We start from the raw sequence: 13,807 nt of genomic DNA on the forward strand, positions 1-13,807 counted from the left end.
ATTTTAATTTCAATTCAACACTAGTATTAATCCGATATTAATACCAGCATTGGTATTAATACTATCAATCCAGGCACATCTCTTGAACACTTGAGATCAGGGATGCGAAATCATGGGCCACGTACAACCCACTTTGATCTCAAGTGGGCAAAACCAGCAAAATTCTCCCTTCTGTCAGTGTAAATATTATGTCTCATGTAGTTTTTCTACATAATAAAGAAATGCTGCTGTGGTAAACAAGCAAAACTGTCAGCACAAATGTATAAAATGGCAGAAAACGCTATGGTAGTAATTAAAATAAGTCCCACACGTGGAAAATTTGTTGTATCGCAGAAGAAAGTGGACAGTGCAAAGTTACAACAGCAAAAATTAAGAAAAACAATGGACTAGGATAAGATAAAACGAATAACATACTATATACAATAGAATAAAATACTATGTTGTCAGATAAAAAGTTACACTTAATGTTATTGCACATGTGTGGATGTGTGTGTTTGGTCAGCTGCAAAGTATATATATATATATATATATATATATATATATATATATATATATATATATATATATATATATATATATATATATATGAACATGACCTACTTTGAAACGCACACGTATTTTTCCCGGGATGAAGCTGATGCAACTCCACCCCGCCCATATTTCATAATTGAGCATCTCCATTGGTCAGAGACTCCGAGTATGTCTGTCGTGATTGGTCCTCTTTGATGTCTGCTGCTGCTCTGAGCTCACATGTGGGCTGAAAAAAAGGAAGCCACGTTGACACAAAAAAACTGTTTTTTTGACACCGGGAAAGAGCGGTCACATCGACACTTTATATCCATCAACGCAGAAACATCAGTTAGAGCGTCTGGATAAGGTATCTGAGCATGTTTAATATGTATCCGCCATATTTCTCAGTCATTTATAGGTGTAAATCTAGCTAAAAAAAAAAAGTTAGCTGGGAAGGGAGCTCAACGGCTAGCTAATGGCTTTATCATTTCAATAAGGATAACGCTTCATAGATTAACGCAACCTAATAGTTGCTAATTGGTTGTGTAAGTCAGTATTTAACACTGAAAACATGTGAAATCGCGGTTTACTTGGATTTGTACACTGCAGACACAAACTCAGTGCCTTTAGCTCCGTGCACATTCAAATAAAGGCTGAGAGTATTTGTATGATATACGGCATTTAGATGGGTTTTATTTAGATGTAAAGCTCACTGTAAATCAGTAACTGCACTCATATCCTGCTGGAGTCAGCCATGGGTGCTAGAAGAGTGTCAGATGAGTCTTTGGCCATCATTTGTTGTCCGGGCCAGCTCCAGGACGTTTTCTCTCTGCTAGTCAGGCGTAAAATGTGAAAAGTCTGGTGGACTGAGATGACTTTCCCTCCTCCTCCACTGTAGGACAGAAGTGCCACATCATGAGTGTTGGATTCATTGGAGCGGGCCAGCTGGCTCATGCACTGGTGAAGGGCTTCACTGCTGCAGGTGATATGAGTCTTTTAGCTCTTTTTCTCCACTTTTTCCATCTTTCTTGTGACTCTGGGCCTCAGTAAGGACTTATTTTACAGCTGTTATTTATTCCTCTGCTTCCACCTGTCACCAGGTGTGATCGCCACACACAGGATTACAGCGAGCTCCCCAGACACAGACCTGCCCACGGTATCAGGGCTGAGGGTGAGAAGTTTCCACATAGTTATTGTGATATCACCTGTCCTTCCCCGCCTCTTCACGTCTTAACATCTGCAGTTTTCATGACAAGTACCTCTGTCTTTTTTCCTCTTTTTCTGTAGAAAATGGGAGTGAACCTGACAACAAGTAACAAAGAGACCGTCAACAAGAGTGATGTGCTCTTTTTGGCTGTAAAGCCCCACATTATCCCCTTCGTTCTGGATGAGATTGGGCCAGACATCGAGGACCGTCATCTCATAGTGTCTTGTGCTGCAGGTGTTACCATAAGCTCCATAGAAAAGGTTAGCATTGCTCTCTTAGTTCAGTTTTTCAAGGGGCTGTACCGGCACTAATAAATAGATATAAACTAAAATATGAATAATGTTGCATTAAAATCGGTATTTACAGCATGTTCTCTATGTGGATGATTGCATGTGTGTAATTTTCCTGGGAGTAAATTTAATAGAGAGACCATGATTTGAGTTAAGTTTTATAAAGTAGGTCTTTGTTGTACTTTGAAAGGAGGAAATGTACACACTTAAATGCTCCAAATGTGTTTTACATCTCCTGACTTGTTTCTTGCATATCACTAAGTTAAATTAAGCTGCTCTGGTGTGATTTCAAACATGTCTTATTTACTGACATCGCCTACATTTCCTATTAATTTTACAGAAGCTGCTTCAGTACCGCTCAGCTCCTAAAGTCATGAGGTGTATGACAAACACTCCAGTGGTGGTGAAAGAGGGAGCTACAGTGTATGCCACTGGGACACATGCAGAGGTAAAGAGGGATGAATCGCCTCGTGTTTACTGTCAGGAAAGATAAGATGTATGATCAGGTAGTGGGATTTCAGCTTTATTTTAACCCCATTAACATACATTTTGTCACTGTGGCATTTTTATCAAGGTGGAGGATGGGAAATTACTGGAGCAGCTGATGGCCAGCGTAGGCTTCTGCACGGAAGTGGAGGAGGACCTCATTGATGCTGTCACCGGTCTGAGTGGCAGCGGACCTGCCTACGTAAGTCACTTCGGGGGTGGTTTTGTTTCCCGGAAGGATGACTGTAAAGTCTGATGGATCCAGGTTTTGGCTATTACAGTGAGGCCTGGCACAGTTGAAATAATCTGAGTAATCCTTCATCCTAAAATAGACTACATTGGAGCCTGGTGCAGAATTCATTCATTAAAGAGGACCTGTTATGCTCATTTTCTATTCTAGCCCATTATGACTCTGCTAGAATAGGTTTTTTGTGTGTAAAAATCTTTCTATGCCTCCAAAGAAGTTGTAGTCTTTCCCAAATAGAAAATCACCAGCAATCTGATAAACGTAACCCTTTTTTAAAAAAGTTATTCTTGTTTTATTTGCTCAAGGTTAAATACATTATCTCCAGACAGCCAGTAGATTTCAGGTAACAGTGACATCTTGACTATATGTGGACATGTGATGCATATGTGGGGTGTGAGCCCCCCTAAGGACAAGCTCGAGCCAGGTAAAGGGGTTCAGTTAATTATTAATCAGTTATTCCCTTTAAACTGTGCTTTTATCTAAATCCTCAGTTCACCCACTGTCTGAAAGGAGCCGTTTTAGATCCTTCTTAGTTAAACAAAATCTGGTATTCTCATTTCCAGATCTCTATTTCTTTCTTATTGGACTTGTCCAAGTAGTAATAGTTATGCATGATGGAAATACAAAGTTTGTTTATCAGGCCCTCTGTACAGTCTAAAAAAACCCTCTTAGCTTCTGGGCTGAACTTTTGTAATCGGTATATAATCAGTATTTGATCAGTATAAAACCAACCAGACAGCGTTGGCCGCTGTGCCAGACTGAAGACACAAGTGTACGATCATGTCAGTTTTTATCGCAATTTCAGTTATTTATCAGTACAGATGCTTAGAGGTTTACACATTATACAGAGGGAGATGTTGCAACACTTTGAAAAGATGAGACTTCCTGGAACAAAAAACAACTTTGAAAAGAGAGAAAAAATGTATTTGGTTCCAGGTCTGACTTCCTCCCCTTTTTATACCACCAATGATGTCAAGATTTTGTATTATACTACAGCGAGTACTCGCACCCTCAGTACTGGTATTTATGATACAGAGCAACATCACTGTAAACATAACACTTTTTTAAAAAGTGTGTTATTGTTTTATTTGCTCAAACTCCACTCCAGCTCCTCTGCAACCCTGAACTGGATAAGGAGAAGAAAATTGATAGATGGGTAATAGATCCCCTTTAAAATTTTGCAGCATCCTTCGTCTTACAGTGGGGGAGGAATTTATTTTTATTTTTTTTATCAAAGCACCCTCTCCATTTTGCACTCAGAGCTACTGGGATTTATGTGGATTGATGCAGGAATGATCTGATACGCTGTATTTTTCGAAGACTGGTTGCTATTACTTCTGTTTATCTTCAGCTGTCAGGCTTCACAGCCTGGTCTGAAACTAATCATTAGCCTTTGATAAATTATTTAGTCTATAAGATGTCAAAAATAATGACGTGAAGCGTTCGATTCATGACAGGATGTTGAGAAAAGTAAGCACTTCTTCATAGATGTAAGCAGAAAATGTCTCTTTTTCTGATCAGGGTGATTCAAGAACACATTGTTTTGGCTTCGTACCTGCTAGTCACGACTGCGCTGACTGTTTAGAAACCTTTGCGTGTTCACTGTTTTTCAGTGACTGGTAATATTGTGCACATGGTCTCAAGCTTGAGGTCTAGATAAAGGAAAAAACATTGGCAGGTGTGTATGTATATATCCTGTCCATATAAAGGACCTTTTGTGTTTGTGCTGTTGTGGTATTTTTGGGCAGTTTTGTCATATCCTGTCCTTGGTAATTACCTGTAGTGCCACAAGTGTGTTTCCAAATTTCAGTCCTCTCTGCTTTCGAAAATGTCACATCAAATATTGTGTGTAGCAGGCCGATGTAAGCACTGGTGGAGGAAATCAAGAGTAAATGTGTCTTTGGCTGATGTTTGTATAGAATCTAGCTAGATCTTGTAAGAAAGCGGACTTGAAAAATCCTGACTTGATATCTTTGCAGATTTTCTTTTTCTTCTTGAACGATGGTGTTGGTGTTAGAAGTAAAACGTTCATGGGGAAAGAGGTGTTTAAAAACTTTTGTAGATGTTTTGTATTAGATTTGAGTGTTGATGCTTTACAAGCAGTTTAATTCCAGGGATAAACAGAACATAAAAGCTTTAAAGTTACTTCCAAAATGAGTCACTAGGGGCGTTTAAAAAGGCATGCCTTTGGCACGACTTGCTTGTAGTGGAACTCTGGCTTTGGGGAGGTATTTCTAAATACATTTGAAGGGCTCTGAGGACGGTGCAGCACCGTCCAAAGACATACAGTTTCTGGGGATAGGTTGATTGATTAATCCAAATTGCCCATAGGTATGAATGCGGGAGTGAATGTGAGCGCGAATGGTTGTCTGTCTTTGTGTGTTAGCCCTGCGACAGACTGGCGACCTGTCCAGGGGTGTACCTGCCTCTCGCCCTGTGACAGCTGGGATAGGCTCCAGCGCCCCCCGCGACCCTGAAAAGGAAAAGTGGAAGCGAATGGATGGACGGGCTCTGAGGAATATTTTCTTTTTTCTGAGCTGGCTGTTCAACAGCATCTTGTAAAAACTAGTTCTGGGAGAGCATTTAGTTTCCTGCCTCATACTATATATATTTAGTGGAATGTAAAGAATAAAGGAGAAGCATAAGAAAACTAATCAGTAGCTTAAATTGATCTCTAGCCTCGCTTGTAGTTTGTTGTCCGTCATTGTTTCCTTCCCCATCCAAGAAGTCAAGGCAGATGGTTGTGTCTCCCTGTTATTCATTCTGCTGTTAAAAGGGAGTTCTTCCTCCCTACTGTCGCCAAGTACAACTCACAGTCGATCTTCTTACCTTATATTATAATGCACTTTGAGATCACTGTTATGAACGGATGCTGCAGGAATAAAACTGAATTGAACTGTGAGTAAATGGTAAATGGACTGGTTCTTATATAGCGCTTTTCTACTCTTCTGCGCACTCAAAGCGCTTTACACAACTTGTGCATTCACCCATTCACACCCATTCGCACAAGCACATTTATCTAGGTGCTTTCTAGATAACATTCACACACATTCATACTCCGATGGATGCATCGGAGAGCAATTTGGGGTTAGTATCTTGCCCAAGGATATTTGGCATGCAGACTAGGGGAAGCCAGGAATTGAACCACCAACCTTCTGATCAGTAGATGACCTGCTCTACCACCTGAGCTACAGCCAGAGGAAAATATAACATTGTGCAGTGCAACTATTGCCTCATGTCTTCTATTGTTGTGGTGCTGCTGGCCAGTTTAGACCTAGTTGGATACATTTCTGCCTCCCAAAAAGATTTTCCCATGGCACTGGATGATTTGCAGATGAAGCTCGCAGACTGTGTCCACCATGATTTTATTCCTTCCTCAACTTTTTCTGCCTACCGTTATGTAACATTGTATTCCTCAAATCTGTTGAAATGTGGGGTGGCTCTCAAAATAAGCCAAGGGAGGAATGGCTCTGGTCTGAAAAGGGCCAGGTGATGGTGATTTTATTTGTGATGGGTTTAGATGCTTTAAAGACATGTTGATGACTTTCTTGTTGCTTAAAATAATAGAAAATGTTGTGTTTATACAGGCGTTCACAGCCCTGGATGCTCTCGCAGACGGAGGAGTGAAGATGGGACTGCCGAGGAGGCTCGCTGTCAGACTTGGAGCTCAGGCCCTGTTGGTCAGTAGTGCTAAATCTGTGTGTCACATTCAGGTCTCTTCTGTTGCACTTATTCTAAATATTAAGTTTCCTTGATCTGCTACGCTGCATGTTTGGAGGCAACAAAATTATTAAGCTCGAGTTGCTGTTTTTAGTGCATCCAGCAATTTTGCCGTCTGATAACTGCTGACTTTTGTTCAACGAAAAAATAATGAAACCCAAGAAAATAAACACCTGCGGGGCACTCGGGCTTGCCAAAAGAGGAGGAAAAGAAGAAGAAAAGGATATATTTTGATCCTGCAGCTCTTTTTCTGCAGGGTCTGCACAAATTTTAAATTGCTCTTTTTAACATTAAACTTAAATGTAGTTTGATTCTGTTTATACGGCGCTGTTGGGATGTGATTAGGCTTTGGCAGTTTATCAGAGACATTACTGAAAATTACTCATTTCAGTTTTTGTTATCTTGGCAGTTGCTTCAGGCTTCGTGTGTGTGTGTGTGTGTGTGTGTGCGCGCGCGCGCTTACAAGTTAGATGTTATTATGAATTGTTTTCTACGCATTACTTGAATGGGCTGCACACTCATTTGGCCTTTTTAAAAAATAAATAAATAAAATAAAAATGTATCTTTTTCAGCCCTTTAGTTGAACAATAGCATCCACAGTTGGTTTACTCGAGGATAACTCCTTAGTCTTTTATTGAATGGGCTAACCCATCCAATCTCATGGTTTTGGGCTTTTTTGGTGGGGGGGGATCTTTACACTGCTGACTCGCTGGCGGGGGGCTATTGTGTCGATATCATGTAGCTGCTTCTTCGCCCCATGTTTGGATGGGCTCCATCTCCTTTGTTTTATATTGCAGTTGGCAATGAGCTCATTTGAGCTCCTAACCAGAGCCTGGTTCTTGTGCTGTTACCCTGAGCTTTGTAAGGCTGCACAGCAGAACAAGGACTGCTGTTGACGTATGCAGCCCAAGACGATTGTATTCCAAGTTATATATTTTTAGGGGGTGGGTTGGGTTTGATTGTTTGTTTTTGTAGCCGTTGTTGTACAGAAAGTAGGGGTAGAGCCGGGAGGAATGACATGCAGGGAAGACTCAAACCACTCAACCACGTGAGTTAAAACGACACAGAGTTTGTGTTGAGCTGAAGAGACAGTTCTTGGATTGAAGGGTAATGATATCACACTTTTTTCTTCTTTTTTTTAAAGTGGTGTTAATTTGTTTCTTACTCAGTAAATTAAGAGAAATGGTAACCAACCAATCATCCAAGGTGTCATTCAAATATTCACTGTACACCAGCATGGTGCCGGAAAAATATTTGGCTGGGGCCATCAAATGTGATTCTGCATTGCATACGTGCTCCATTTACAACAGAAGTGACACAGGATAAAACAGATCAGCAGAATTTGCAAATGATAAGTGAGAGAAGACGCTGAGAAGCAGGAGGTTAAAGCTTCACAACCCCTAGTGGCATACAGAGCAACTTTATATTTGAGCTACGCCTCAGACTTTATTCTCTTGTCAATGCTCTATAGAAATGGATGCAAACACCTGCACTGTTTCTGCAATACCTCCTTTATTTTTACATATTTCTCATGTCCCCGTTTCACTTTCAGGGAGCAGCAAAGATGCTGCTTGAGTCGGAGCAACACCCCGGCCAGCTGAAGGACAATGTGTGCTCACCAGGGGGCGCCACCATCCACGCCCTACACTTTCTGGAGAGTGGTGGCTTCCGCAGCCTCCTTATCAATGCAGTGGAGGCTTCTTGCATCAGGACACGGTGAGAAAATCAGAAAGTCGTTAAAAAAAATTTTTTTTAAATTGCAACTGTATATTTCTCAATTGACCCGTTTTCCCATTCACTCCACTTTTCGTCCTGACTCAGTTTTGTGATATTTTAAATTGTGTGTCTTTATCCTTTAGTTGTAGTTATCATGGCACACACAGACAACCCTTCATTTTTACTGTACTCCTGACATTAGTATTACTCCTGTCCTCGCAGGGAGCTGCAGTACCTGGCAGACCAGGAGCGCATCTCTCCAGCAGCCATTAAGAAAACCACGTTGGACAAAGTGCTGCAGCAGCCTGGAGTCACAGTCGGTGGAGTGGCTAATGGGAACGGCAAATCAGGGCTGAGCTTATTCAATAATCGCGGCTCTGGGCTCAAGAAGAAGAACTGAGTACACAGAGTGGCAGACACACACACACAAAGACACACAAACACGTTACAAGTTTAAATGTGCCGGCACGTGCACATGTGGACCTTCATGCTGTACATCTATTCAGCCGTAGAATTTCAAAGGCAGACTCAGGACTGCTCCGAAATCGAATCCAAACGACTTTGCAAAATTATTTATTGATACTTGATTGACGTGCGGACAGCGGACCTCGTGATGACATCGCCACATTACACACAAGCACAGATGTGCTTGTGCACGCTGCTCACAGTTATTGCCTTATGTTGTGATGTGGGATTGCTGTATGCATACACTCACTGAAGAGCAAAAGTGCATTAACAATCTGTCTGCCTGTGCTTTAGCTCTACGGTCTCTGGGGCTGTTAAACGGTAATGACCCAGTGGGCCATCATGAGGTCCTGGTGCACGCCAGGCAGCAGATGGTTGCAACATCAAGCTGTTAATGTACGTCTTAAATGTGTGTCTTTAAAAAAGAAATGAAACAATGTAAATCATCATGTACCAAATAATTATCATTTCACTTTGTCTGACAGTGTTACAAAGACTGAATGCAGATGGAACAAAAATGTTAAGTTTTTTCTTTGTTGTCTGTCACATATAAACACTTAAGGACATTCAAAGATCATTTCAAACTGTTATACCTCTGACTTCAGCATTGCTGTGCTTTATAAAACCCAAAGGCACTAATTAATGTATTTTTTTTATTATTTTTTTTTTTATGGAGAACAATGTGATGTTCCTATATGGAAGGGCAACAAGAAAGCTTAAATCATCTACACAGTGCATCACAGATCATATGAATTATAATGGAAAGGTATTAGGCTTGCGATCAGCCAGTCCTGTTTACTTCTGTATTGCTCTCTGAATTTTTACCCCCATAATGTTACATATAATGTCTATTTTACCTGGTGCATCAGCCACTGAATTGGTATGCAAGTCAAAAAGTTGATATTAAAGAAACAGAATCTGTTTTCTTTGTTCATCCTCTTTTTTTTTCCTTCCCTGTTTCCCAAACGCCATTATGCACGTTTCATTTTTATAGTTTACGCTTATGTCCATTAGCCGGTAATTAATGTGCACCCTGGCCTCCAGATGGCGTCCTCTGATCAATGTGACCCATTTAAGCGCGCCTGTAAAGATCAAATTACCGTCTTCACGCTGCTGCCTGTTAATAGAGGCTTAAAAATCAACCTTAATATAGCATCAAATATAACTAAACAACCTCCCTTATTGGAAAAGAGCATTAGCTGTAGTGCTACAATTACATGTTTTATACACTCTCCATTCTAAACTGTCCCCGTGTCGCGTATCGTGTCCTCTCGTAGGTCACCGCCTTCTGAATTCTTTCCCAATCAGATCTCTGTGTGGTAAATTTAGACCTTGTGTGTGCTTTAAATAATGAGAGGTAGACCGGTGTTTCCTTGCTGGCCTCGAGATGCATTGTGATTGGTTGTTTGAAGAGGAAACGCACTCCAATTTTAGACACCTTCTGTTAGCAAGACTTATGACCAAAGGGTGGGGACGTGGTTTTTCTCTCCAGATTCAGTCCTCGTGTGTCCTTAGTCCTCGACGAGATCAGAGACATGAGTGGGGTGGAGCAGGTTATGGTAGGCTACTAAAAGTACCACTTAAATCTACGGAGGACCAAAACTGCCAAAATAGATAAATAAATAAATTCTCAGTGAGAAATAGTTTTAGGATTAAATGTACCAGATATACACAAAGCTATAAACTTAGACATGAGTTTATTCAAAAATGTTGAATAAATTATTTTAGAAATATTTTTTAATGAATCTCAACATGCTAAAAGACTATTACTGATTTATGAATGTGTAAATGTTTAGTGTTTATTGATGTGGAGCTTGTTAGATTGATCAGTTCAGTGGTTCCCAGCGAAGCGTCTAACCAGAAAGCGGTTAGCTCTAAGAGGTCATGAGATATTCTGTAACAGTTTATCACCCAAAAATCTGCATCACTTGTCAGATTTTCCTGTATTCAGAGAGTGGCGCAAGCCCTAAACTGAATTCACTTTTCGTGCGCGTTATTAGTGTATTACTCATTTTTTCTGCCTGCGTGTGTATTTTGTAAAGTTCTAATTTACACTGCTGTTAGTAACCGGGTTGGTTATTAGTTAAATGAATTGACCTGTGTTCAGAAATTGGATCACTCTTAGACGATCCTCCCAAATAACCTCAAACTCCCATTTGTGCTTTTTCTAGTGATTCCCCCTCATACAACCAAACATGAAGACCAGTTAATACTCATAGAACTGGAGTTACGTCCAGTAACTATTTTTCAAGCAGAATTTCTTTACAAAATGTTTGTTTTTGATGGATGATGCTCCCATACAGACAATTTTAACCAATAAATAAATTCTACACTCATCAGTAGGGATGGGTACCGGTATCCGGTGCCATGATGGCACCGGTTCTGACATAAACGGTAGTAACCAGACCGAAAAGCAGCGCACATTTCGGTGCTTTATTTCGGTGCTTTTTTTTTTCCTGAGATGTGATACACTTTGAATTCTAGCCAATCATTTTACGTTTCCGAGGATAGTAGGCGGGTCCAGGCACGTACGTTCTTTTAGAGCAGAGCTACAGATTAAAAATGCCCAAGGCGAAGCGGTCAAAGTCTGGCTGTACTTCACAGCAAAATATGCAAACTCAGCAGCTGCAACAAGTGCTTTAAGCTGATACTGTGATACTGTCAAAGGAGGTAACACCTCAAATCTGATGAAACACCTGGCGACGCATAGCGTTTTTTTTTTTTAAAAGCCGAAAAATGCGCCGTATTTGATAGCTTGCTGCGAGACCTCACACCGAGCGCATCTACTGCGGGTGGGTTGCCTGTTATTGCCTGCAACATCCCCCAAAAACACGAAGAGGAGAGTCCTGGCCCCTAGCCCTGCCAGTGTAGCAGAAATGATGAGGATGATGATGGCAGCAGCAGCCGTTCTTCTCTGCGTGAGTAGCTTAATGTTGTCCGTGTGTAATTTACGTTGAGTAGGCTAACCACGTTATTACATTAATGCATGTAAGGTGAACTAGCAAACATCATCATAGCTACATGCGGCTGTCTTCTTGTTTGATGCAGATACTCCCTTCACCCTGGCCAAAAAGGCTAAAATGACCAAAGAAAAAGTGGAAAACAGTTAAACATGAGAGGTTTTTGGACAAAGTTTGTGTTTTTTCCATTGATTAAGCACTGCTTCCAGCCAAGAGTGATACCATATATGCCCCATAGCTGCAGAAAAGGCTAACATTGTTATCTTTTTACAAAAAAACAGCTGAACATGAGAGGTTTTAGGACCATTTTTGTGTTCTCCATTCTTTAAGCACCGGTTTGAGCACCGTTTAAGCACCGGCACCGTTTCAAAAGTACCGGTTTGGCACCGGTATCGGATAAAACCTAAACGATACCCATCCCTACTCATCAGTTATTTTATCAGGTTATTCAGCTGTTCACCTTCTTGTTAACACAAATATCCAATCAGCTAATCACATGGCAGCATCTCAATGTATTTAGGTATGTAGACATGGTCAAGATGAACTGGTGAAATTCACATCGGGGCCATGTGGGTATTAGATGCCTCGGTTTTGTGTTGTGTTTTGTCCTGCAGGAGCTAACTGGAGGGTAAAAAGCCTCATGAGTTCTACACTGGCCCAGTGAGCTCTGTTTTAAAAGCTTACTCCTTCCTGCAGACTCTTACCACCGGCTGCTTTTTAGTTTCTTTCTTCTGTTTTTTGCAGACACTGCTACTCATCCATACATTCTTTGCATCACTGTCTTGCCCATAAATGCAAGTTCTTATAAGTCTAATAAGTTTTTGTAAAGGAATTCCCATGTTTTTAAGTCTCGTCTCCCATTCCCTGTCACAGTCTGTGAGGTCCACTGTGACATGAGTCAAGCATGCATAAATATAACAGTGAGTGACCAAAATAAATTAACTCTTTGGCTTACAGAGATTTTCCACAAAGAAAAAAAAATGAACAGGACATTATTTTCTTTGCCACCCAAATGTAAGTAATGGTTTCGGGCTGGAAACCCCTAGAAAAATGTTCTTGCATGTGCTAATTTGCCCTGCTTAGTAAATCTGGCCCTAAATATCGAGTTTTGAATTAGCTGATAGAAAAGGGCAGAAGTTCAGGTGCATTTGGGGAAATTAAGAGACAGTAGCTACTGCAGACTTCAGGTCTCTAAAGTACTTTTCCGATTTTTGGGCCCATCACTGCGCTCCAGGCTGCTACATTTTGGATTAACAAATGGCACTTTGTGTTGGAATGAGATAGGCCTGTGGGTGTATTCAGCCAATACACAGGTGCATAATGGCGAAGCAAAATGATGGAAGAAGGGTGATGGTTTGTGAAGAGCCATGTCCTCATTATAATTGAACAATTTATAGCTGTTGTAGGATTAGTTTATTTTCCTTAAACTAATACACACACCAGTGTCCCTTGATTAAATTGCGTCCCTCATGCTCTCAGCGGACTCTGGCTGTTTATTTGTGCGTGCAATGGTTTTTCTCTGCCGCTGAAGTGTCTTGGTAATCCCTCTTTTATTCCGTAAGGTTATTCTCCGCTTGCTCCCGCCGCTGTCCGTTAAGATTAGCCATTCCTGAAGAGACTTCCATTTGCTTCTCATTATTAGACTTCTGTTACCTTTCGTTGGTCGGGCGGCTTTTGGCGGCTCTCTTCCACCCAAGGTGAAGAGGATGTGCTCTGTGTCAATCATCTTGACACTGGCTGAGGGTCTAAGATGGCAGTTCAGTGGTAGTTAATCCTGAGTGGAAAGTTTGTGCATAGTGTGTGTGTATGCGTGTGTGCGCTCTCGCTCAGCATGGGATTTCTGTCCACAGGTAGGCCAGATGCTACCTGTCATCCCCATTCAATCAGTGTAATCACTGACCTTTGCAGTAACACGGTTGTTTGCATATTGTGTCAAGGCCAGGAGGAGTGCCAGAAACCAAGAGGAGTGGATAGATGGAACAAACATTCATTTAATCCTCTCCAAAATGATAAACTCACACAGACAAGCGAGTAAATAGGTGTTTGTTGTTCAAGTTCCTCTGTTTTTGCTTTCTGTGCACTCAAGTGTGGTGTCAGCAATCTGTGTGTGCAAGTGTGTGTGTGTTTGTGTGTGATCTGAGAGCTGATACAGTATCAGCTTTGTGCAGCTGTATGGTGAAACGGCCCCAGAAAGAGGAAACACTGA

General features: G+C 41.1%; 1 protein-coding gene across 2 annotated transcripts; it reads left to right on the forward strand.

Moving 5' to 3' along the window:
• The first annotated feature begins 719 nt into the window (after positions 1 to 719).
• On the forward strand, positions 720 to 9,562 carry pycr1b (pyrroline-5-carboxylate reductase 1b). Of its 2 annotated transcripts, XM_085161480.1 has the most exons (9): positions 720 to 877; positions 1,409 to 1,492; positions 1,611 to 1,681; positions 1,798 to 1,977; positions 2,348 to 2,455; positions 2,582 to 2,695; positions 6,328 to 6,420; positions 8,013 to 8,176; positions 8,399 to 9,562. In XM_085161480.1, the coding sequence occupies exons 2-9, from the start codon at positions 1,426 to 1,428 to the stop codon at positions 8,574 to 8,576; spliced, it is 975 nt and encodes a 324-aa protein (XP_085017606.1). In that variant the 5' UTR covers positions 720 to 877; positions 1,409 to 1,425; the 3' UTR covers positions 8,577 to 9,562. The 2 variants fall into 2 exon arrangements, with proteins under 2 accessions (XP_085017606.1, XP_085017607.1); XM_085161481.1 differs by lacking the exon at positions 1,409 to 1,492 and having other exon boundaries at positions 727 to 877.
• The last annotated feature ends 4,245 nt before the right edge of the window (positions 9,563 to 13,807 follow it).

This window comes from Neolamprologus multifasciatus, chromosome 6, assembly GCF_963576455.1.
Source record: "Neolamprologus multifasciatus chromosome 6, fNeoMul1.2, whole genome shotgun sequence".
In the NCBI taxonomy this organism is placed as follows: Eukaryota; Metazoa; Chordata; class Actinopteri; order Cichliformes; family Cichlidae; genus Neolamprologus; species Neolamprologus multifasciatus.

What these genes read in the sequence shown, in the direction of transcription:
- pycr1b (XM_085161480.1), top strand. Translation starts at nt 1,426, where the DNA reads ATGAGTGTTGGATTCATTGGAGCGGGCCAGCTGGCTCATGCACTGGTG. An exon ending in CCACGGTATCAGGGCTGAGG is followed by an intron (nt 1,682 to 1,797) that starts GTGAGAAGTTTC and finishes CTTTTTCTGTAG; the next exon opens with AAAATGGGAGTGAACCTGAC. An exon ending in GCTTCTTGCATCAGGACACG is followed by an intron (nt 8,177 to 8,398) that starts GTGAGAAAATCA and finishes CTGTCCTCGCAG; the next exon opens with GGAGCTGCAGTACCTGGCAG.